This window comes from Podarcis filfolensis, assembly GCF_964270895.1.
Source record: "Podarcis filfolensis genome assembly, chromosome: 5".
Lineage (NCBI taxonomy): Eukaryota > Metazoa > Chordata > Lepidosauria > Squamata > Lacertidae > Podarcis > Podarcis filfolensis.
The window spans coordinates 52360767-52386375 of NC_139608.1; the positions used below are offsets into that span (position 1 = coordinate 52360767).

Below are 25609 nucleotides of genomic sequence, written 5' to 3' on the forward strand. Positions count from 1 at the left end.
TCTGCCAAAACCGCTACAAACACAGACTATAAAACCTTTATTCACACAACTCCAAGGAATGCCTCAGAACTCGGAGGTGACCTTTAATATTCAACCTTCCCCACCCCACACCCCCAGTCATAGGATTCGTTAACTCCCAAGACTGTCGAAATCTCACCAAGATAAAAACTAAATTACTATTTTAAAAGCATTTCACTCTATATCAAAATGCAATTTAGGAAGGTACTGCACGATCACGGCGAAGCATCTAATCATGTCAGGGATGAGCAACAGTAAAAAGAGAAAAAATATTCAGAGGCAGGTAAATGACATGAATTTATATGGGGTCCTGTCTCATTTGACATAGGTAGCATGCAGAAATCCTGTCCAGAGGTTACAGGTTTTAGCCCATGGAGGGGAAACAGGGTGTGCCTTTGCTGCCAACATCCCTACACGCACTGGCTCCACCCTTAATGCAAAGATCCGAAGGGTTTTTAAAGCATGTTCAAGTTGAACTTTATTATTATTTTATTAATTGCCTTCCACACATACCCACAGCAGAGACCTACTAATCCAGCTGGGAAAACCTGTGGGAACCAAAATGCCTCCACCTGTTTCTGGAAAGTGCAGATGGCAACCTCTCTGACATATCATCTCAACAAGAATGATGCTACTCTTACCATTAAACCCCTAAACTGCTTGGGAGCCTCCCTATTACAGTATCAAGCCACTCCTGCCCTGACCAGGTGGCTTCTAAGCATCTTGAACTGAGTGCTGACGCTCCATTCCAGGCTTCCTCAAACTTGGCCCTCCAGATGTTTTGAGACTACAATTCCCATCATCCCTGACCTCTGGTCCTGCTAGCTAGGGATCATGGGAGTTGTAGGCCAAAAACATCTGGAGGGTCGAGGTTGAGGAAGCCTGCTCCATTCCATCTGGTGTGGCATCGCCATTGGGGATTCTTTCTTTCTACTCTATCTCACTCTTCATGAGTCTTGCTTGAAGGAGTTGTGGAGATGTAGCTGATTCAGAATGAAGCAGTCATCTGGGATGATACTCCCAAATCCTTATTCTACTTAAGTTCCATGTTCTGGTGGCTTTATCCTTAAAGCACTGTACAGACCAAGAATCTGGTATTCTTGAGGTAGTATCTTCTTACCCTAGGTGAAACTTCAGACTGTCTTGTACAGATAGCCCACTTTATCATGTCACTAACATAATAAAAATGGACCTTTCTCAGGGATGGCCCTCTAGTTTTAGCAATCATTTCCTTTTGAGGTTCTCCAGATTTGAGACTTCAGTAATTTTCAGCAGGCTTTGTTTCAACAAATTTTCAGCAGGTTTTGTTTCAACAATCCCTTTTTGTATACAGTGGTACCTCGGGTTACATACGCTTCAGGTTACATACGCTTCAAGTTACAGACTCCGCTAACCCAGAAATAGTGCTTCAGGTTAAGAACTTTGCTTCAGGATGAGAACAGAAATTGTGCTCCGGCGGCGCGGCGGCAGCAGGAAGCCCCATTAGCTAGAGTGGTGCTTCAGGTTAAGAACAGTTTCAGGTTAAGTACGAACCTCCGGAACGAATTAAGTACTTAACCCAAGATACCACTGTATAGTTAATGTGCCTATTTGGTTTTACTGATCTTTATCATTTTCTGCTTATCAGCTTCCACAAATAGTCTTACTGATGTGTTGATTCCTTCCCTCCTTCCCACTTGAGAACTGTTACACTGAAAGGTAGGCAGTAAAATTTTCTGAACAAGTAAATAATGGGAGCTTTAAAACGCTTAAAGCAGCTTACTTTCTTCTTTGCTGCTGCTGGGCATGACTTGAAAAGTTATGTGCTAAGCCTTCCTACCGCTTTCCAAAATCTGCAGAGATGGCCCTCATAAACATTTCTGGTGCAAATATTTGTACGAAGACATTTGTACAAGTGCGTGTGGGATTCTGCTTTCCAGCAGCATTATAAGAAGGAAAACATCCCTCCAAATGTTTGTAGAAAACAAATTTTAAAAAGGGTTTTGTGGACAACACTGAAGCACATTTAATTTGGAAGCCATTGAAATACTCTCCAAATGCTGTTTGCAATTCTCGCCTGGTTTTTGTCTTGGAACATTTCCATACTGAACGTAATATTTCTGCAATGCATGATGTATATCCCTGTAGCATAATACCATGACTGAAAGGGGAGGATATAAAAAGAAACTAAGAAATGATGCACAAAGCAAACATTGTCTGAATCTAAATAATTAAATTTCATAGATAAAGATGGGAAATGGTCTTTGTTTGTTTTTAAGAGACACAACTGAGAAGCAGAAGAAATTAAGCTGGCAGGCCTTAAATACCATTTAAAAGAATTCCATTGTCGAATCCTGATTGCATCTATATTTTTAATTAATCAGACCAGCGTCATGTGCATCAAAGCTGTACCCACTCTGGGGGCTAAGTTAAGGATCTGTCAGAGTTTCCATTATAAAAACCCTGCATTCGGCAGGGAAATAACTCGGGCATAAAAATATGCTCCAGGCTGAAGCTGTACCATAGTAGGTCTAGACAGCTCTGAATTATGCAAGTGTTAACGGACCTCCTCCCAAGAAGCCCTTTCTTTTACTATGCTGCTAACTGAAAATGGTTGCAGTTTAATATAAGAAATTTGACAGACGATTACCTCTTCAAGTAACCTAATAGACTTCATCATGCAGCCCAAATAAAAGTGAAAGTGGATGAAAGATTTACTTGCAGATATGGCAGCAGCATGTATTATGGATAGCTTTTTCACAGAGGCTGCTTTCGGAATTAGCTTTCTGCACCTGTGCAATGCTAATGGCATTGTGCAGGCTTGTCTTCAAGACAATGCTCATGGCTTTCTTTTCCATCTCCGTAGAATGGACAGACACTCCACTCCCAAAGTAAAACAAGAGGATTAGTTGTGTTGGACATTTGCAACATGAACCTGCAGAGCTAGGAAGGAGCAAAGACTACAGGCTTACTGCTGGGTTAATGGAAGATACACATTTTAGCTGCGCAGGGGTTTTGATTAGTTGAATGGCCATCACATGGGTTTACAACAGGATTGGGACTTCTACCTATCATCCATGCACGTGGAACAAATTGCACAGGGAGAGAGCCACACAACCTGGGACCCTGTGGGGAATAAGCATACGGCTTATGCATGAAGGCACCGTTACTACAGATAGTATTGTTTGCCTGTCATGGACTGACTGGATGCAGAAGCACCAGCTGGGGAACCCCCAGCGGAAGAAGGCTCAGAGTCAGGGCATTGCTGGTGGGACATTGATGTGTGGTCACAGGGAGAAGAGGGAGCAGATAGGGAGGAGGAGCTGTTAGAAGCTGAAGAGACAACAGGGTTTAGTGAACAGGAGGAGGCTGTGGCAGAGAGCAGTTCAGAATTGGAGGCAGAAGTGGAGGCTGGAGAGGAGAGGGTCCAGGATGCAGAGATGAGGCAGGCTGCTGAAGAATCCAGGGAGTCACCCCCCCCTGCTGTGACCAGCTCCCCTCCCTCCTGGTCTCCCAGAACTTGCAGAGAAATGAAGAGGGTGGGGGCAACGAGAGGCAAGTTGACAGAGCCTTAGGTTGCTGGGGAAAGAACCAGGGGAGGAACGGTGAGAGGACAGGGACCTTCTGTCCTCATAGCTGCTCCATTGGGGTAAGACCTGCTGGGAAGGGTTGCTGTGACCACTAGGACTGAACTGTTTTTATTTTATTTTTAATAGTTAATTTCACTGACACCAGAGGTTTTTTTTTATTACTGATCTACTTTTGACTCTGGCTCCTGGCAGTGCCCAAATGTCAGGGCACCAGGTGGAGCATGTGACACTGGGAAGGGAGGGCTAGTTAGCACTGTTCATTCATTGCACATCACATTTTTATCTAATCAGTTTCACATCTTAAAATTTCATGGGATGTGGGGAGTGGCAGCAATTAGGAAAAGGAAGTAAAGAGGTGTTTCATCTCTCACTTCCTCCATTGCGTTTGTGCAGATGTCCATCTGCTGGTGCTGAATCAAGACTCATATTGTGGTAGCTTTAAGGCATCCCTGTTGCTTCTCAGTCATTATTGTTGTTGGCTTCCGTCTGTCCCGAGAGACAATGGAACGTGCCCCCAGGGGTTAAGTCAAATTGCTGGGGAATCGCAGCACCTGCTGTGGCTGTTAACTAGTAACCGTTACCTCCTGCATTGTTTTTGCTGTGTTAGCAGCACCAAAGTGACCTCCCTGGGCTGCAAGCCTGACCAGTGTGCATGGAGGTCCTCTCAGCCTTGCTAAAGTGATCCAGAGGAAAGCAGAGCAATATGTTTGGCACCAGTTTCACTGCAGGAATTGCCAGAAGGAGGCGTTCAAGGCGTCTTTGGGACTCCACTCCGGATTTGTGGAGGGCTTCACTCCTTAACCTTTTCTTCTCCTGAAGATGTCCCAGAAGGCAGCGGATATGGTTTTTCCCTGGGGTTTACTTCCAAAGCCTTTCTCACAAATAAGTATAGCCACAAGGCAGCGGAGGGCTAGGATCAGAGTTGTATATACACAGCCTTAAATTCAGTGGTGTATTTAGACTTCACCTTAAAGAAATTCACTGATTTTTCCCATGGTGGTTACTAACCCAGTTTAGAGGCATTGGGTGTTAAGTGCTGCCAAGTACCTGTATTTGCCTAATACTAATTACATAGCATTTCTTTTGAATGGTTTGTAAAATGTAGTCCTCTCGATAGGCCAGTTTCCGTGGCTTTAAATTGAATACCGAGGTCAGCTCACCATTGACTTGACTTACCCAGGGAGATGGTAGGGTTCACTGTTGACTTAATTGTTTTTGCAAGCAGTCATTTATTTGAAGCGATGAGAATTATTTTCTTTCTAGCATCCTATGAACTTTTGAGGGGAGCAGTCACTCAGCTTTTTTATACGACAAAACAATAGCTTGCAGTTTAAAGATGTTTAAAATGCACTCACTAAATTTCATGGACCTGAGGTGGGATGGACAAGATTGTATATCTTATCAGCAGTGGTGAAACAGGTACTGCTGAGGAAGTTGGGAGTCAGTGTGGTCTAATGGTTGAAGTGTCTGACTAGGACCTGGGATACTGGGGTTCAAATCCCCACTCAAGCCATGAAGCTTCCTGGTTGACCCAGGGCAAGTCACTATATCTCTCAGCTTAACCTACTTCTCAGGGTTTTTGTGGGTTTCAAATGAGGATGGGGAGAACTGTACACCACCTTGAGCTCCATGGAGAATATAATAAATAAATAAGTTTCACACTGCTGTCATGTTGGTGGGTTACACTTACCCGTTACATTCAAACTGGATATTATTATGGCTTCCATAAGCCAGGCTCCAAAGAACTTCACAGCCAGTTCTCTGCACCCAAATCGAATCTGAGCTCAACTAAAGCATCCTTTGTACCCCATGGCAACTGTTCCTTGATGTGGATGGGACTTATCAAAAGAAGTTGGTTTCATGCCATTAGGGTTTACTGTTCAAAGCAGGGGAAAAGTTGACATTCCATCGGGTTTACGGAAGCCCTTTAACATCCCTAAAGTAGCTCTTTGGATTCTGGCCACAGCATCTGTGCATGTGAGGGGGAAGCTCCTGTAGGTAGAGAGAAATTAACTAGACTTTAGGCCTTTTGTGAACTGAATGCAGGATAGTTTTTTGTGCTTAAACCCTATTATTATAGGAGAAATTAAACTCCCTCCCACCCTTATGCACAGACTGTTGCCACAAGCAATAACACATCTCCTCACTTTGCATTTTTACCTAATTCAGTGGTAACAGAGGCAGTGTTTACTGATGCAACCAACACAATGTATAAGCTCTCTTTTTTAAAGAAAAAGGTCCATTAAGAAACTTAAAGCTGGGAAGAAAGCTGGGAAGCAGCTTTCATCTTTTAAAAGTCAGGGTGGATTAGTGTATGTTCTTCCTTGGATTTACATGGAGACAATTTCAGTTACATTTGTAATTTGCGTTTGCATGAAAAAGTTGCTGTAAATTCGAGTCTGGCCTTCGAAAATAGAAGGGGGAAGTGAGGTCTAGCAACAGTATGTTGCTTGGGAAAAGGGGAAGCGTTGAGGGCATGGATTGGGGGCAGCTAACAGCCAATCCAAGCCACGCCTTCAAGGACTTTGGGACATCCCTATGGCTTGGAAAGGAAGAGCTTTGAAGGGAGTAGTAGTGCAGAGAAGGGAAGGGAAGGGAAGGGAAAAGCAGGGAGCAAATGTGGTGGTTGGTCTGTGGCTGTATCCTGAGCTCTGAATGAGACTCAAGTTATGACCTGACTGGACTTTTGGTCCACACTCATTCTGCTACTCTGCACGTGAGTGTACAGAGTATGTGCAGTCTTGCTTTTCTTTGTTGGGATGAGTTTTTGTTCCCTTTATTTATTTTGCACAAGAAACATATACTTTTGAAACTTTGGGGCTCTCCTGAGATTGTTAAAGCCTAGCTCTTTTGCAGGGGTGGTGCTTCATTTGCTACATCAGCACTGGCATTCATGCCTGAACATCAAAAATAGATGTTCAGCAGATGTATGGCAGACCAACACGGCTACCTTTCTGTAATCAAAAATAGAAGGAATGACTGGTGCTAGTCTTGAGGCCAGAAAGAGAAGGAAATGCGAATGGGGGAAACCATATCCTGGCTTAAACTGAACACAAAATGGTCCTTATAATGCACAATCATGAATTGGTTAGTTGGCCCATGACTGAAGATGTGGCTTGAGGATTCCAGCCATAAAGCCCTTAGTCCTCATAGGATGTGTCCTTGCATTAAGTATGGATACATTTTGATCTCATTTTTTCCTGTTTTCAAAGTCCTTAAGTTTGCCAAAACTGAATGGCTGGTTCCTCCTTTGGCACAAGCTTTGGGGACAGAGTTAAAGTGAATGCCCAGAACTGGTAGCCTTCAAAATTGCCTACGAAGTGCCACTTAATGGTTTAGACTAATCTGGGTATACCAGGCCAATTTTGTTTTGGACTCTTAGCATAACTAGGTTCTTTCTGAAGTAACTTTTTTTTGTCTGTTCCAGATATATTTATTTGATGCTTTGTATTTCACTTTTCAATGCAGTGATCTTCAATGAGACTTGCAACAGATTGCAGTAATGCAAAGACAAAGCCCTACACACAAAGCCCAGCCCAGCCCCGCATTCCTTAGTCCTTTGGCGGATGTGGCCAGAGTGTTCTTCCTCCCCTGGCTCTGCAGCTCCTGGGCAGTTGAGCAAAGTGTTTTTCTGTCTGGCAGGGAGATGTAGTAGGCTGAGTGTTGGAAGGGAAGGGGGACAAAGCATACAGAACAGTCAACTAAAATCCAGCGATGCGTTGCTTTGTGAAAAGTTAGGGTAAAAAAGTAAAGTTGGGGTGATAAAGAAATAATATTCAGAAAAACATTTATGCACACAGTGCAACTCTGTACATATCTACTCATAAGTAAGTTTGACTGTGCTCCTTGGAACTTACTACCAGAATTGCAACCTTGTATGCGTTGCAAGTGGCAATAGATTTGTTATCTTTGGCTACATATGCACTATACATTCAATGCACATGTGAAGCACATTCTTTCCCTCAGAAAGGCAAGTTCCCAGTTTTTGCCAGTCTCCCTTCCCCCTTTTCCCACTGCATCCTTCCCTCCTTTTCATGCCATACTGGAGGGTCCCCCAGTCTTAAGGAGTGGAATATGAAGCTATGGTGGAAAGGGGAGATATGAAAGCCTCATTCAACAGGCAGCACGATCCAAGCCTATGCTCATTTTCTAAAATAAGGAAAGTTGAAGTTATACGGGGTCCTGTCTCTGTATAAAGTTTCTCCAATCCGGCAGGATGCGTCCTCTTCTCTCGCAGTTGTCCCTACAACTGTTATGTCCACTACATCATTTGCAAACATATGGTTTCACTTCCAACTATTTAACATTTCCATTTCCTCAGGAAATCATTCTCCACATTTGTTAAACTTTTGAATCAGAACTGCTGTTTTTATTGGCATCTATACAGAGAACGATATAATTGACTCTTAAGGCAGGTTTCTGACTCTCCAGTTGTCCATTTGCGCACTCGGTTTTTTCCTTTTCCTTTGAGACTGGTAAAATGGGAGAGGAAGAGTGTGAAAAATTTGGTCATAGTTCATGACGCCTTGGATTGTGATGTAAAAATACGCCCCCAAAAGGAAGGTACCAAATACAAGTGCCGGGGGAGGAGAGGAAGGATGCTTCTGGTGCACAGAAATATTTCTCCCAAGTGTTTTCATTGTCTTCAAAGAACTGAAGTTGGGGAACAAAGTTTTGAGTTAGCTATGTCTAAGAGCTCCCCAAGGAAGATACTTGAAATGCAGTGGACTCAAAAAATAAATAAAATATGCACTTGGAGACTCCCCCCCCCTTTCTTCTTCATCTTGGATGTGCCACTAAAAAAATTGTCTGTGGATTTGTGTTTGCTTAATACACAAAAATGTGCTTTCAGTTAATCAATAAGGTATGTGTATCTACACGAATGCAGTTCCTCAGTCCTTCAGGACTGAATCTTAGAAGCTATTTTATGCCACTTAAAGGGGAATAATAATTTCATTTATTATTTTAGCAGCAAGTTCATCCTGTTCTCATAGACTAAAGTTGCCAAGGACTTGATGACTTAGAGCTATTGTACATGTTCTTGCATTCATCCTGGTTTAATTTTTGGCCTGACACTTTCTTATAGGAACAAAAAAAGGGGGGTTCTGTTTTGGCCATAATTTGAGTTATTATTATTTTTTTAAAATGTTACTGTTCAAAAAATGGGCAATCATAGCAGAGGGAGATGGAAAGATTATCCTCCCACTTTTATATGTGGGATATGACTGGAGCCGGTACATGGAGACTTCTATCCATGGGGTTATCTCGATTTAGCTTGAGCCAAGCATTCTCAATATGCATCCTCTTTATCCAATTGTATTCTGCATCAAATAACCCAGTATGACAATGAAGCACAGCTGATGGGATGAAGAGTGTTGTGCACACACCAGGAGCTGAGTATACATTAGGACCACAATCTAATGAACACATTATAATTTATTTTTCTTTTTTTTAAAATCACATGCACAGGGAGGGAGATTTGAGCAGTTTAATTCTGATTATTCATTTTCAAAAAAAGGTTACACAAGATTATGCAAAACACAGTTTTTTTATTTTTAAAAAATCATTTTCAAAAAATGGTTATAGATTCTGCAGTGTTTTCGAACAGGAATTCCTTTGGATTCCTTCAGCCCTTGAGTGATTTCCCATTTCTCCCAGAGCACCTGGGATTGCACTCTGAATCCTGTGGTCCATGGAACCACACGAGAGTGATACATAGGTAAAGGTAAAGGGACCCCTGACCATTAGGTTCAGTTGTGACCGACTCTGGGGTTGCACGCTCATCTTGCTCTATAGGCCGAGGGAGCCGGCGTTTGTCCGCAGACAGCTTCCGGGTCATGTGGCCAGCATGACTAAGCCGCTTCTGGCGAACCAGAGCAGCACACGGAAACGCCGTTTACCTTCCTGCCGGAGTGGTACCTATTTACCTACTTGCACTTTGACGTGCTTTCGAACTGCTAGGTTGGCAGGAACAGGGACTGAACAATGGGAGCTCACCCCGTCACGGGGATTCGAACCGCCGACCTTCTGATCGGCAAGTCCTAGGCTCAGTGGTTTAACCCACAGCGCCACCTGCCTGCTATTTGCTATATTCCATACCAATCCCTCTAAAGGGCTAAGAGTTTGCAGCAGTACTGCTTTAGGGCAGGCACGCTCTGTACTATTGTGGAAGCTGAATAAAATGTGTAAGTGCCTACCTCTTTATGCTCAGGCTGTGCCAATCAAAAGCAATACTGCATGAGTTTTGTGTAGACAGAGCTAGCCATTTGTCTATTTGGGTAGTCAAAAGCAAATGTGCTCTGTCATTTTTCAGGGCTCCTCCTAATGTTACATGCCCAGCTAGGAAAAACAAAAAAATAAAAATCAGAAGATGACTGAAGATTGTTGTTGTTGTTATATCACAATGGTCAGATGAGAGAATGGGATAAGATCTGGACCATCAAGACGCCTGTAGAGTTCACACATATCATGGTCACACCCTGACCATTTTTATAATATAATAGTTTGTGTCTTTATCTTTCTGGATACTTGTTTTGTATGGAGAAATGGTAGGCAGTATCATAAATATTCATGAGCCTTGGCATCTTATTACCCTATTTATTCCAGGCATCTGATAGTTCATGGTTCAGAGAGAAGAATCTATTTGCTGGATCACATACAAATGAATAAAAGCCACTTGGATATCCTCTCTGCGTACCCCTCCCTCAATTCTTGCACAACACACAGGAGCCGCAGCGAGCCGAAGGCTGATGATGTGGAAAGCCCTGTATGATTATGTTGGGGGCCAGGGAGGGCTCAGTATGGGAATAGGATTGCTCCATAACCAAGGGGAGAATTTTTGTTGGATCAACGAAGCCTTTGACTGAATTCTTAGATCTGGCACATTTCCCTAAAATGTCCTGTGAAGCTGTTGTGTAATCAGAAGTACATGATGCAAAGATATGAGGTGGCTTTGTGGGGAAATTTTGCAAAGACTTCCCCCCAGGGAATGTGGACTGGGGAAGGGGTGCTTTTGCCCTCATTCCCTTTAGGAGACTGGGTCATGAAGTCGTAACCAGGTCCACCTGAGGTGTCTAAAATTACCAATGAGATGTGGGTTCATTCATGCAGGCTTACTCTAACCAATCCTCCTTGGTTTACCAAGCTGAGGAGACTTTGTTTGCCTGGTGGTTTCACTGACCTCCAGAGTCACCACTATTAGGGCCTGGTAACATACCCTCCAATATTTCCATAATGATAATTTTGTTGTTTATACTCCACACATCTTACTGGGTTGCCCCAGCCACTCTGGCCAGCTTCCAACATATATAAAAACATAATAAAACATTGAACATTTTAAAGAAAACCTTCCATATACAGAATTGCCTTCAGACTGCTCGTGGGGCAGATAATTCCATACCCTCCAATATATTTCCAATGAAAATAGGGACATCCTAAGGGAAAGTGGGGAATTCTAGGATCAAATCAGAAACCGGGACAGCTTCTCTAAATCAGAGACATCTCTGGAAAATAGGGAGGACACTTGGAAGGTCTGTGGTAATTCTTCCAGAGTCATCTCAGCACATCCTTTGGGTCAGGGGTTGGCAGAAGATAGAGCCAGATCTACTGGTAGGTCTCTAAGTGATTCGTGGTATATCATCAAGGAGTTTGACTCCCAATTGTTTAACAGTAGCAACAAGGTGGGGGGGAGAAAGGTTTTTCCGTTTAAATTAGATTGCTGAGCTGAAGAAACCTTGGGGGCAACTGTGAGCTCAATTCAGGTAGTGAGAACAAATTCCTGTGCTGTGTCCAGAGGCACCCTACTCCTTAATTCTAAGAGTACATTGTCTCCACTCCACCATTTTTGCATCCCACAAGCCTGACGTCTTCCCACCCTTGCCTCAGGTGTGTGGGCAATGAGAAACAAAGAGCAACATCATTACGATGCCAATTTTTCGATCCAGGAAGTGTTCATCTAAACAAGGCAGGCAGCCCCAGGAGATGCGGTTTCCTAATCCTTGGCTCCGTAGCAGGACATCCACACCAAACAAAATTGTGGGGAGGAAGTTTGACAATCATTAGTTATGGGCATTGCAGACCAACGAATGTAAACAAGTAAAACTAGTGGCCATTCGTTCAGCTAATGTGTCTTGTGCCGTTATTCCTGGGTAAAGGGAGTGATGGAGGATGAGCTTGGCCGCAACATGAAAAAGGTCTGAAAAGAATGTGGGGAATTAGTGGAGCCACTCAGATGGAGGAACATTGAGGATTTTTTTTTGTAAGGCTGCCAAACTTTGGGGCAATGATCAAGCTTCTTGGAACCTCTGTATTTTTTAAATTTCACAGGTAGCCCAGCTTGATCAGGTATTGCAGAAAAGGGAAGGTACCCCAGCAATCTGGACAGGCAACAGCTTGCCGCTTAAATAGACCTGTGTACGAATAAGCAACAGCCAGCAAATGTCATGGTCTTAATCTCGAGCAATTCAAGACTTGCCATAAATTTTCCTAAAGTTGGAAAAGAATAGGATTTTAATCTGGATGAGCTGTTGCGCTTTTCTGTAATAGGTTAAATGAAGGCAGCTTGTCTGCTTCACAGCATCATCATGCCTTAAGATAAGGAGTGGTTTGTTGCAGCAGCAATAGAAATTGTCATATGGCGCTGAGAAAAGTCAGGGCAAGAATGCTGAAGAAAACACAGCCTGTGGTTTCGTACTTTGTGAGCTGTTTTGCTGTTTTTAAGCCATAAATATTTCTTTAGCAAGGCCAGTGCTACGGCACGTGCTGCGGTATCCTACGCCTGAATTTACAGTCATAACAGCCTCATGCACCAGCTGGTTTTATATTTGTGCCAAGCTAATTCCAGATTTTTTTTCATATCTTAACACACACACACACACACACACACACACACCAAGTTTGAGTTTATTTTATGTAAATAATAGCTATGTTTCTGTTCAGAAAATGATCCTAGCTGGGGGAGATGGAACAAATAGCCTTCCACCTTTATATGGGGGATATGAGTGACCTCAATCCATGTGATATCTCATTAAGTGAACATGGAACAAGCATTCTGGCAGATACCCTTTGTGCCCTTGTCTTCTATGGCAGTATCCCAGTCTAGCAGTGGAGCAAAGATGGCGGGATGTGGAGTGTTAGGGGCTGGGTGGGTCAGCAGCCCCTGCACTCAGGGAACAGGAGCACCACAGATATGCCCCATATTTGGTTTCCAGCTTGGTAGTCTGGACTCACATGAGCAGTCCCAACAGTCAACTCTCTGAGCAGAAGTAAGAGCAATGGGACGGGGTGAGGAGTAATTTCTTCTGCGTTTACCAGTCGTGGGAAGGGCAAGGGGCTCAGAAAGGCACTGGAGGTCCCTGATAGAGTGTTTTCTTGCTCACATTCCCCTATCTTGTTTCGGGGATTCCAGCAGGCCGCATCCCTGAAAGCGAGAGAGAAATCTTGACTTCATAAAGATGCTGGTACAATCAATTTCTCTGCTTCCACGTCACAACTGCACATAACTTTCTTTGGCTACAGCCTTTGTCCCTGTGAATTGTTTGTGTGTGTGCGTCATTTTGTATCGCTTGTGCAGAATGTGTGTGTGTGTGTTTTACGATCCTTAAGGAAAAGAAAACATGGGCACAATGTAACCAGACCAAAATGCATTAAAAAGTACCTCAGTTTTTCACCTTACCTCCTCCTCTTTATTTCCTCTAGAGAGAGATTACTACAGTTTATGTGACAAGCAGCCAATAGGAAGACTTCTCTTTCGGCAGTTCTGTGAGACTCGCCCGGAGCTTGAGTGCTGTATTAGATTTCTTGACTCGGTGGTAAGTTGCTTCTTATGACTGTTGCAAAAGTTTATTGCGCCTTCTTCCATGGTAAAATAAAGATGGAATTGGCCCCTGCATGCAGGTGCAAAGAATGAAACCTTGCTTTCTGGAGGATAACGTACCCTGGACGTGTCCCTGGGCCTTTTTTAAATTTTTGTTGCAGACTATGCTTCTTGCAGTTCATGGCCTTTATGGCCCCATGTTCACATCCATGCCCCAGGCCATGTGTGTGTCTGTGCATTTGTGTGTCCAGGGGTCATCAGTCAGTAGTGGAATACATGTTTTTCATGAAGAAGGTGCAGGGTTCAATCCCTGGCACATCTTGTTAAAATCGGGCTGCCTGGATCCCTGATCAAGAGCATTCCTCTTTGGGAGTGGGGATATGCTGCAACATTGTGTTGCAGGCCCCACTTATTTGTACAAAATTTGCAATCACCTGAGAAACTGATTACCTACTTTCCTTACCTTTAAAAGAAAAAAAATAGCCAACAAGAAAAAACTGTGTGTGTTCAAAGTTTGGATTTGTTTATGCCTGACATGTCTAGACCCTGTAACTGAGATTTGTGCTGCTTCAAGTAGAATTTACCTAGCAGGATCAGCTTTAATAGATGAGGCCAAAACAGTGATTACAGCCACACCATAACTTTAAAGCACATGGCTTCCCCTTTCCCCAAATTCTGGGAACTGGTTTAGCTTTGCAGAGCTACAATTCCTAGCACCTTTAACAAACTGCAGTTCCCAGGATTTGGGGTGGGGGGTGGAGAGAGGAAGGCATGTGCTCTAACTGTATGGTGTGGATGTGACCAGCAAATGTGCAAAACCAGAAGGCCACTTTAGTGCCCCCCTTCCTCCTTTCCAGGTTATTCCATGCAACATAGAACACCATGAGGGAAAGCCACTGCCTGGAAAAGCTGTTAAAACTCTGGAGCAATCCTAGCTATATTTATCGTAGACATGGTTCTTTCACATTTTAGGTCACAGAGATTTTGGGGGAGATTGTTTGGGAGTTTGGGGAGATTGTTGTGTGAAATGTGTTTGCTCATTGCACTGTTCTCCAAAATACCGCATTTTTCCGTTTATAACAAGACCCCTAGTTTTTGGGACTTAAAATTGAGGAAATGGGGGGAGATTGCTCACCCGCCGCTGCCAATCGCACACATCCACGAAGCTACCAATCATCTGCCCACTCACTGCCAGTGCTGCTGGCAATCTCCTGCTCGCGGCAGCCACCAATCGCCCGTCCCATCTCAGCACTATCTGTGTATACAGCGGTACCTCAGGTTAAGTACTTAATTCATTCCGGAGGTCCGTTCTTAACCTGAAACTGTTCTTAACCTGAAGCACCACTTTAGCTAATGGGGCCTCCTGCTGCTGCCGCGCCACCGGAGCCCGATTTCTGTTCTTATCCTGAAGCAAAGTTCTTAACCTGTAGCACTATTTCTGGGTTAGCGGAGTCTGTAACCTGAAGCGTATGTAACCTGAAGCGTATATAAGACAACCCCAATTTTTTTAAATAAAAAGACCTCGTCTTATACACAGGAAAACACGGTACTTGCTGCTCAACCAAGAAAGTTTCTTTGTTGCAGGAACTGCCCTGTTATTTTTTTTTGCCTCTGGGAATCAGCTCCACCCGTGTGTGTGTTTATGAGAGAAACCTGCATCTGCAAAAGGCTACTGAGAATTTCTGCAGATCACTGGATTAGGCTGCCAATCAAGTGAATTCAGCAAAGCCAGTGCCATAATTTAAACAATATATCCTTCATTATTTGGTTGTTTTTATGATACATGTCACGGGTAGGATAAATGATCTGGTGGGGTGGAGGGGGAGGCACAATTTTCTGCAGGAAAATCAAATGCAGTCTAATTGTAAAGGTTCCAGTCCACAGAATTTACATTCCAATACTGTAGTGTAAAACAGCCAGGTGCCAGCATAGCATCTGTCATGAATAAGCTCTGAAAAGCTGTTTTGACAGGTTTGTAGGTTAGTTGGGCTGTTTCCATGTAGAATTTCAGAAGCTGATTGTGGTTTTTACATTGGATATTCATGGAGCAAAATGAATGCAAATAAAATATTCTTTCTGATGAATTGCATGAGTGCATTCTTCCAGATAAAATGCTTTCATCTTTCAATGTGGCCTAGCTTGATTAATCCCCCCACCCGCCCCAAAATAAAACACGTAATATGAAAATGTCTTGGTTTTGCTGCATTTGCCACACACACCATCCTTCCTTCCTAACCCATGAATAATGTTCATAGCATATTTCCTGAGATCGTTCCCTTTTAGTTACTTTTGCAGTGGCTAGATTGCAGGTTTGTGGGGAGGCAGGTGGTACTCTGAATTTTGTTACCTATTCAATTTGCTGAATATTCTCCTGGAATCTCTATCCTGGCTTGAACAAGGACCTCATTTGTGGCTATATGGATGTCATACTTTTTTCTAGAAACTTCTCAGCATCAGCGCAGTGAATTGAACTATTCCATTGGTAGAGCTTGGCACATCTGGTACTGATGCCCTCACTAACTGAGGGAAGGGGTCACAGCTCAGTGGTAAAGCCATCAAAAGAAGCTTCCAGTATAACTTCTGGAACCAGCAGCTTGAGTGAATCTTCAAAACTTTCAGAAATTCTACTTGGCAACTGTGAAAAGAGTTTGGATTTGATATCCCGCTTTATCACTACCCGAAGGAGTCTCAAAGCGGCTAACATTCTCCTTTCCGTTCCTCCCCCACAACAAACACTCTGTGAGGTGAGTGGGGCTGAGAGACTTCAAAGAAGTGTGACTAGCCCAAGGTCACCCAGCAGCTGCATGTGGAGGAGCGGGGAATCAAACCCAGTTCACCAGATTACGAGTCCACCGCTCTTAACCACTACACCACACTGGCTCTCGCTTTCATAAGTGAAATCCTTATTATGGGGTGATGCCAAATTGATTTATTTACATTTAAAGCACATTACATATCCAAAAATATCATGGGAACTGTAATTTGTTAAGGGTCTTGGGAATTGTAGCCCTGCAAGGGAAAACTACAGCTCCCAGCATTCTGTAGTCATGGGCTTTCAATGTGTATTGGAAGTGCTGTAAATCTAAGGTGCAGTTCTGCACCTTATGAAAGAAACAGCAATATGGCTTCTGTTGTCTGTTCCAAAGGGTTTACAGGATGTTCCAACTATACGTAGAGAAAACTGGACCAGTCTTGAAGCTCAAGGCAATAATTGGTCCTGGCAATAAAGCTTTGCCTAGAAAAAAATCCCACCTATGGAGAGCTAGCAGCTGTGACATTAATTCTCTTCTAGCCTGAGGGCACATATGTGGAGACACCATTATAAAAGGGTCCGAGGGGGTGGTAAAAAAATGAAACAGCTGTGCTTATAAGTTAAAAGCCACCACTGGCCCAAACAAATATATCAAATCTTTTTTCTGCAGTCATGCTCTTCCCCATCATCCTTTGTTTTCTGCATTCATCCTTGCCAGCCTGGGCTGTTGTTGCCTGATTCTTGCAGTATAGTTTAGAGTTTCATCGCTCTGAAGTGCCTCTGAACATGTGCACAGTACCTTTTCACTGAAGTGAATTCTCCTCACTTTCCCCAAGATAATTCAAGGGTGCTATTCTGTCCTCAGCTTCAAGTTTTTTGTGTCAAGACTGTGTCTTGCGTCTTGACTGTGAGAAGATCTCCCTGCACTCTTGTCTGCCTGATTCATCTATGACATCTCCCCTGCTACACACACAATACCAAGACAAATAGGAAAAGAAAAGTCCACCAAGTCAATAAAACCAGATCATACAATTTGGACTTTTGAATTTGGTCAGATTTTATTTAAAATACCTTTAAAGCAAAAATATGAAGGTGCTTCCTATCTCTCCCCGCCCCCCTTTTTAAGACTAAAAAGTAGACTGAAATCTCCCCGCCTTGAGTCCTGGTAGTTAGCAATGTTCTTTTTCATAATAACTATCAACTATCAAACCAGGAATCTTCTGCATGCAAAAGAGATGCTCTTACCACTGAGCCACAGTCCTCCCCTTAAAGCTGAGTTTCCTCAAGGATGACTGTTGCAAAACATGGACACAATTCGCAAGGGAATTCTCCTGTGCTGTTTTCCATTGGCGAGAATGGGCAGGAGGATTTCCTGTGGATTGTGTCCTTTTTCTTACCCTGATTGCAAAGAGCAGTTCTTAAAGCAGCTCCATGAAGGAACATAATCATCTTTAACACTTTAGGAAATTGAAAGAAAAACCAATGGTAAGGGGATTTTCTTTTGCCCCTAAGTGGCATGGTAGGTTTTTTACTCTGGCAGTATAATCCTATACATATTTGCTCAGAAGCAAGTCCCATTATGTTCATTGGGGCTTACTTCCAGGTGAGTGAACATTGGGCTGCAGCATAAATGTCGTGGAACAGAAGCCATGAGCAGTCCTTTAGAGACAATTCAGACAACGCCTCAGTCAGCAGTAATTTGATTTCTGGACCATTGACTCTGACCTACTTTTTAGTTATCCTTTTTCTGGCTGGAGGAGTGGGGGAACCACCTTCATACCCAATTTAAAAGACCCCCCCAATTGTTCTTAACTAAAAGTCAGCATTGATTTGTGTTACATAGCAATGAACAGTGTCCTCTTGCGGTTGCCACCACTGATGTGATTTGAACTGGCTTTAGGAGAAAGCTCTTTGATAGAAAATCTAATTTTTGTTATTTAAATCCCCTACTCAGATCAGAAAACCAGTCAGTGCTCCCCCCCCTCCAATCTACTTTTGGAAGGTTGGCTGAACAGTTGACACACAAATCTTAAATGGCAATTTCTGAATTAAACCTTTTGCCCATTTCGCACTCTAGAAGCCTAAGATAAGAGTTATGGTCAGTTGACCTTTTCTGGAGGCCAAGCCTTGCATCTTGACCTGTTCATCCTTGCTGTTCCCCTGGGCTGCCTAATCACTTGCAACTGACAGTCACTCCCCCCTTCCCCTCCAAAAGTGGAAGAACTGTTAGCATTTTAAGGGGAGCCTTTCAGTTTTCCACCAAAGTTCTCAGCTAGGTTGGTCTTTATCATCCTTGGCTCTCCCATCTTAGTGATGCAGGAATCCAGAGAAGATGCTACTCTTCCCTGATGGTTAAGGGCAAGCTTCCTCAACCTCGACCCTCCAGATGTTGTTGGCCTACAACTCCCATGATCCCTAGCTAGCAGGACCAGTGGTCAGGGATGATGGGCATTGTAGTCTCAAAACATCTGGAGGGCCGAGGTTGAGGAAGCCTGGTTAAGGGCTATTGTTGCCCAGCAGGCATCTGTAACACCCAATTCTTAATACAGGATACCCACAAATTTAGATAGACCCAGTGCTTTTTCTCTAGGGTTACACGGGATATGCATACCCCAAACATTTTGTGGACCTTTGTACTTTTGTCCATTTACTGTATTTATTTCCCCCCAATCTGAACTATAAAATGGTGGTTTTCTTGAGTCAGAATGAGAGCACCCCTAAACATTTTTAAGGGGGGGAAATCACTGGATAGATCCAACAGGCTCCTTCCTTCCTTAGCATTTTAAGACCACTATTTTTTTCCTGATTAGTGTCCATGAACAAAATAGCTGAGGGGAAGGGCTGCCAATTACAAATTTGCTACCAGTTTCTGTTGCCAGTCTCCAAAATTGCCCAGCCAGTTCTCTGCAAATGGGATGGTGAAAATGAGACTGGGCTGAGGGGAGGGAGAATTTCAGCTCAATCCTAGTCGTCGTTTATCTGTGAAATGGGTAGATGTTTTCCATTGTGGTGTGGTGGTTAAGAGCGGTAGTCTCGTAATCTGGGGAACCGGGTTCGCGTCTCCGCTCCTCCATATGCAGCTGCTGGGTGACCTTGGGCTAGTCACTCTTCTTTGAAGTCTCTCAGCCCCACTCACCTCACAGAGTGTTTGTTGTGGGGGAGGAAGGGAAAGGAGAATGTTAGCCGCTTTGAGACTCCTTAAAGGGAGTGAAAGGCGGGATATCAAATCCAAACTCTTCTTCTTCTTCCTCTATTTAGAAAAATTCTAGGCGGCGTGACACTAAAAAAACCCCAATCCATGTACAATATACAATTAAGCACAGCAAAATAACATGATATAAAATCATGATTTTAGATCATTTAACATGAGAATAGTTTGTATATGCTTAATGATCCACCATATACTGAATATTTATGATTTTGGCACTGCTGTAGTTTGGGTTGTCTCATTGCGCATGGGAATATGATACCAAGTATGGATGGTATTGCTTGTTGGCAGGGAACTTCTGCAAACATACTGCAGCTGTGCATTTTAGGTGAACAGAATAAAAACTGTTTTCTGGTTTTATTTCTGCGCAAACTGAGGTCAATGCAGGAAACCACAGGCCTATCACTTTTGTGCTATAGAATTTCTTCTACCTTTCTCAGCTCATATCGCATTATCTTTTGGGCCTTGATCAACTCCACCCATCTTATCTCTTCATAGGCCTCACACTCGTCTACTCTGTTTACCTGCATGCCAGTTATTAGCTTTAAAAGCTGTGTATTTAGATCTCGTTTTAGTAAGGATTTTTTAGTGTGCTGAGGTAAGAAGTACCATGTGTGTATTTTTAATTGGCTTTACGAGTCATCTTTAACCTTTTTAGCTCAGTTTACAACCCAACCTTTATTTTTATTTTATTTTACATTCTAAATGTATACCCAGCCCTGTCAGCTTGAGCTCTCTGGGCAGTTTACGGTCAAGTCTTGAAAACACGTTAAGAATGTTTATTCAGAAGGAAAGTCTCACAGAGTTTAGCAGGATTTACTTCCTGGTAAGCAGGATTGCAATCCAAGAACTTAATCTCCAATCACACTTCAGCCTTTATGCTTGAATAAAAATGAAATCGGCAAAAATAAAATTAGTAGTTTAAGCTGAGCTCAAATTTAATTAGGCTTAAGAGCTTCAAAGTAGAGCTCCATAGCTAGTTCTCTTAGGACTACTAAATCTCTTTTCAAAAAACTTAGAAGAAGAAAAAACCTCCTTCATTGTTGGCTACCAATGATAATGGAGGGTTCAAAACTTTCAGATTTTTTTTTTATGGGTGAAAATGGGGGAAGGGTAAGTTATAGCAGCATCTTATCTCAGTTATATCTTTCTTTTAATAATAATACCTGTGGTTTAACTTTCAAAATACAAAGGAATTAATTGTAAAATAAAGGTTTGGCTCCCAGTACGTTTTTGAGCACAATTCAAAGTGTTGGTGCTGACCTTTAAAGCCCTAAATGGCCATGGCCCTGTATATCTGAAGGAGCGTTTCCACCCCCATCACGCAGCCTGAGGTCCTCCTCTGAGGGTCTTCTGCTGGTTCCCTCACTGCGAGAAGTGAAGTTGCAGGGAACCAGACAGAGGGTCTTTTTGGTAGTGGCACCCTCCCTGTGGAACACCCTCCCTTCAGGTGTCAAGGAGATAAAGAATTACACAACTTTTAGAAGACACCTGAAGGCAACCCTATATTGGGAGGTTCAACACTTGATGTTTTTATTATGTTTTTAGATACGCTATAAGCTGCCCAGAGTGGTTGGGGAAACCCAGCTGGATGACTGGGGTATAAATAACAAAATCATCATCATCATCATCATCAAAATCTTACCTCCTCTGATAGAAGTCTGAGAACTGGTCCACATGTTCTGGTTCTCTTGCGAGAGTCTCTTTAAGGCAGCTTATAAAATACTGTGTGGATTGTCTCCATTAGCTCAGTCTATTTATTTACTTTCATTTAAATATTTGTGTGCCACACTTTCATATAAACTAGAAAACCTAGAAATGCAATGTTGTAGTGAAAACAAATTTAAAACGTCACAGTTTGCATGTGAGTGCAGAGATCACTCCTGCTTCGCTGCTTCCCTAGCACAAGCCACAAACCTTGGTGTTGCATTTGTTTGGAGCAAAAGAAAATGCAAGCCATACTGAATGTAACACTGAGCCAGGATTGTGGTTTGTTGGTCTCACTTATGCTAGGGGTGGAGCGAAGTGAAAGCGTTCTCCTATACTCATAGTAAACCATAGTTTACTGTGACGTGTGAACTCAGTCGCTCATTTTTGATGTTGCTGCCACATATGCAAAGGGGATGAGGCCTACTTGTATCAGCTACTGTGCAGATATAGTTTTGTATTACTTTCATGTTAAGGATCCTAATCAGCATACTGGTTTTAATTCTCCTGTTACTTTCATGATCAGTCATCACTATTTTTGCAAACCACTTAGATGTTTTCTTAAAACCAAGCAGTAAATACATTTTGTTAAATTAAGCACACACACAAATATATATATATATATATATATATATATATATATATATATATATAGTGTTTAAAAACACAAAACTTGGCATTGTTCAGAAACAGAATGAACATGTTTCTGGCTGTGGCTTCAGTCATTTTTAAATAAATTTAAAAAATAAAGGAAAGGGGGAAACATTTATACTAGATGGAGAAGAGTACATAAAGAAAACGCAGATGGTTCATATAATTTGTACAAGACTAGAAAAATAACCAAGGTACTTATACAGAACTTCAGTAAAGAAATGGAAGAGAAATGGAAGCCTACAGCTTGTGGTTATCAAGGAGAAAGCTTAACCACAGGCCCAATTTCGAAGACATGTTAAGCCAAACCTTGGTTTAGCTCAGTGTGGCACAAGAGTACCTGGCTTGAGAGCAGTACATGTGAAAAGGATCTAGGAGTCTTGGTTGACCACAAACTTGACATGAGCCAACAGTGTGACGCGGCAGCTAAAAAAGCCAATGCAATTCTGGGCTGCATCAATAGGAGTATAGCATCTAGATCAAGGGAAGTAATAGTGCCACTGTATTCTGCTCTGGTCAGACCTCACCTGGAGTACTGCGGCCAGTTCTGGGCACCACAGTTCAAGAAGGACACTGACAAACTGGAACGTGTCCAGAGGAGGGCAACCAAAATGGTCAAAGGCCTGGAAACGATGCCTTATGAGGAACGGCTAAGGGAGCTGGGCATGTTTAACCTGGAGAAGAGGAGGTTAAGGGGTGATATGATAGCCATGTTCAAATATATAAAAGGATGTCACATAGAGGAGGGAGAAAGGTTGTTTTCTGCTGCTCCAGAGAAGCGGACACGGAGCAATGGATCCAAACTACAAGAAAGAAGATTCCACCTAAACATTAGGAAGAACTTCCTGACAGTAAGAGCTGTTTGACAGTGGAATTTGCTGCCAAGGAGTGTGGTGGAGTCTCCTTCTTTGGAGGTCTTTAAGCAGAGGCTTGACAACCATATGTCAGGAGTGCTCTGATGGTGTTTCCTGCTTGGCAGGGGGTTGGACTCGATGGCCCTTGTGGTCTCTTCCAACTCTATGATTCTATGATTCTATGACCAGGGAGGTGAAAAATGACTATGAGCTCCTGTCCGAGAGCCATATGCTTATGCAAACAAGGCTACTGTTTGATGTGCAAACAAGGGCACTGTGCTATTGGGTTTCTCAACCAAGGAAGGGTTGGCCACTGATCTAAAGAGAAGTTGCAATGGAGTGTCTCACCCTCTGGGATTGCTCATGCCTTTGCATTTAGAAAGCCTTGCTGAGCTTTTCTGCATTCCAGCTCTTAGTGGATGATATATTCCCATTTCCCTAAGCACAGAAATCAGGGTCCAATGAAACCCATGTAGGACATTTCTACCTGCACGGACATTCATTTCCATTAGTACTCCCTGCACCAGATGGATTGCTGATCCGAAAAGTCTTTCAATTTGGGGGGCAGCTTTTCAGGGTGTGGGAGAAATACTATTTGGATGCTTTACAGCCTCTCAGTCACATGATGTCCCTTGGATCCCAGCTAACCTTTTATGCATGCCTCTTCCTCTTAGCTTTCCAAAAGCACCAGCATTGGTTAATCAGCTGAGAAGCCATGGGCACGCTGCCAGATATAGAATCTCGGAACATGATACAAACAGATTTGTCCACTTGGGATGTAAATGCAATTAATGTGAAAATTGTTTTAGTGATTTGTAAGCCAAATCCTGTATGAGATTATCCGATTTTATAGTGATAAACACAGGGCTTGAAAGGTAGTGAGGGGAGAAGCTGGGCCATTATTATTAGCTTGTGAATTGTGTGGGTTCAGGACATGATTGCATTTGGAACGGTTTTGCCGTTCAGTACTTTTGGGGTCTTTGTACATCTGTACAAGGCACAGAAGCTGAAATGCAAATGCCTTCCTGTTAGAAATGCTGCGTTGTATCTCAATAATTCTTTAATCTTACTGAAGCCTCCCATCTTCCCTTTGCCGTGATCGTAAATTATGACAACCGAGATAAGACTTCAGGTCTCCTAACCTTTTAAACATAGCTCTTTTTATCTGTGCGACTTTATTCTTCAGAATAGGTTCAGAAGGGTGGTGGGGAAGAAATGTTGTTAAGATGCTATAAACATTCTTGGCTGTTCATGGTTTCAAGAGGCAAAATGACCTGTAGTCAGATAGTATCTAAATGGACAGGAAATTGGATGAAAGGGTTCTGCAAACCCCTTTGTATTCTGCTTTATGAGCATATAATTAGTTCATCCCTGTACAGTTAGGGTATTGGAAGAGCTGCAGTCATGCTTTTTCACAGTCCACGGATTTCTCATCTGAAGTATTGTTATCTTAAAAGTTTATTTCACAGTTGCCGTTTAACGACACGAATCCAATTGCATTGCTGTACTCTTAAAGCATCCTGAGATAGTCAAATAGCAGCCGCTGAGTCCCTGCTCATATCCCACAAGCCCTTCTGAGTGACACAATAAGTGCATACTGTCTCGTTGTCCTCGGGTTGAAAATGCTTGTGGGAATACCACAGAATTTGCCACATCAGAGAAGGAGTCAGTTTTCATGCTCTGAGTTGAAGATGGTATTACTTCAATAAGGACACTGTGCAGGCCAAGGCAAACATTAGTCATGTGATATAGGCCCTGCCATGACAGAATCTGGCCAAAAGCAATGACGTAATTAATGTAAAATTTTCACGTTTGGATGTACAGACTGTGATCATTGTAGGAGCATCCAAATGACAGACGATTGCTAATGCGCAGGTCCTTTTGGACCCGGAAAAGGGAAGAACAAGGGCGGGGCAGAATGGGCCAGGGCACACTCTGCCGATGGCTGGGACCAGAACCCCCATGCGAAATGGTAATCCCCTGTAATATGTAAAGGGGTTGGGCAAGTGGCGGTAGAGTGGATCCACTTCCTTTTTGGACATAATAATTTCTGGTTCATTTCTGAAAGCGCTGCAATGCTCCTGTGCAACATTCAGTTCACCACGGGGGCATAAGAAGCTACCATTAAAGAGAGTCAAACCATGAGTCCATTTGGTTCAGTGCTGTCTACACTGGCTGACAACGGGACTCTCGGGATGTCGGATACGAGTATTTCTCAGCTCTTACATGAAGATGTCAGAGACAAAACTTGAACCTTGCATGTAAGGCATGTGTTCTGTCTCTGAGATGGGGGTCATTTCCTGCAAACCTTCTGTGTGAGACAATTGGGGAGGGGGCCATGCCTCAAAATGCACATCAGTATTAACAAACAATAAATTGAGAAGAAAGGGAAGTGAGGCCCTGGGGATTCTTCAAAAGATGCTACAGACAATTAGTAATCCTCGTGTGAGAGAGAGAGAGAGAGAGAGAGAGAGAGAGAGAGAGAGAGAGAGGAGGGAGAGGGGAGAGTGTGTATTTGCATGAAACATTGTTTAACAACCTAACAAAATGTTAATCTCTAACATTATCAGACTGTGTTTGGAAATCTTCCAATTGTTCCCTTGGTTGTTAGAATGCAGCAATCCTGCTCTAAACATTTCCCAACTAGAAAACACAGCAGCTAATCCTTTCTCATTTTCTTTTCCAGGCAGAATATGAAGTTACTCCGGATGAAAAACTAGGAGAGAAAGGCAAAGAAATTGTGATGAAATACCTCATCCCAGAGGTAAGGAAACACCTGAAAAGGTAGTGCTAAAAAATGCAGCAGGACAGTTTCAAGCAAGGTTTTTGTTCTATTGTCTAGCAGTTCCTGTCAAAATAACACGCAGAGAACAAGATCAAGGCCTAAATTCTCTAAATTCAGGGAAATTGCGGGGTAAACCCTTCTGGAATTGCATCGTCTCAAATGGAATCTCATGACTGAACAAATACTGGTATACCACACCAACATTTCTTGCAAAAACCAGCATGTACAGACCATCAAAAAGAGTTGGGGAA

General features: G+C 42.9%; 1 protein-coding gene across 4 annotated transcripts in view; it reads left to right on the top strand.

Moving 5' to 3' along the window:
- GRK5 (G protein-coupled receptor kinase 5) overlaps positions 1-25609 on the top strand; it is a 152673-nt gene that overhangs the window by 65701 nt on the left and 61363 nt on the right. For 3 of the 4 annotated variants that reach the window (XR_014548880.1, XM_083616712.1, XM_083616711.1), the window contains exons 3-4: positions 13284-13396; positions 25260-25337. Coding sequence is in view for 2 of the 4 variants with exons in the window: in XM_083616712.1 (XP_083472838.1) it covers positions 13284-13396; positions 25260-25337 (191 nt within the window). In the remaining 2 variants the exon portion in view is untranslated. Of the gene's footprint in view, positions 1-13283; positions 13397-25259; positions 25338-25609 lie in introns of those variants that run through there. The other variant, XM_083616713.1, reaches the window with a different exon arrangement.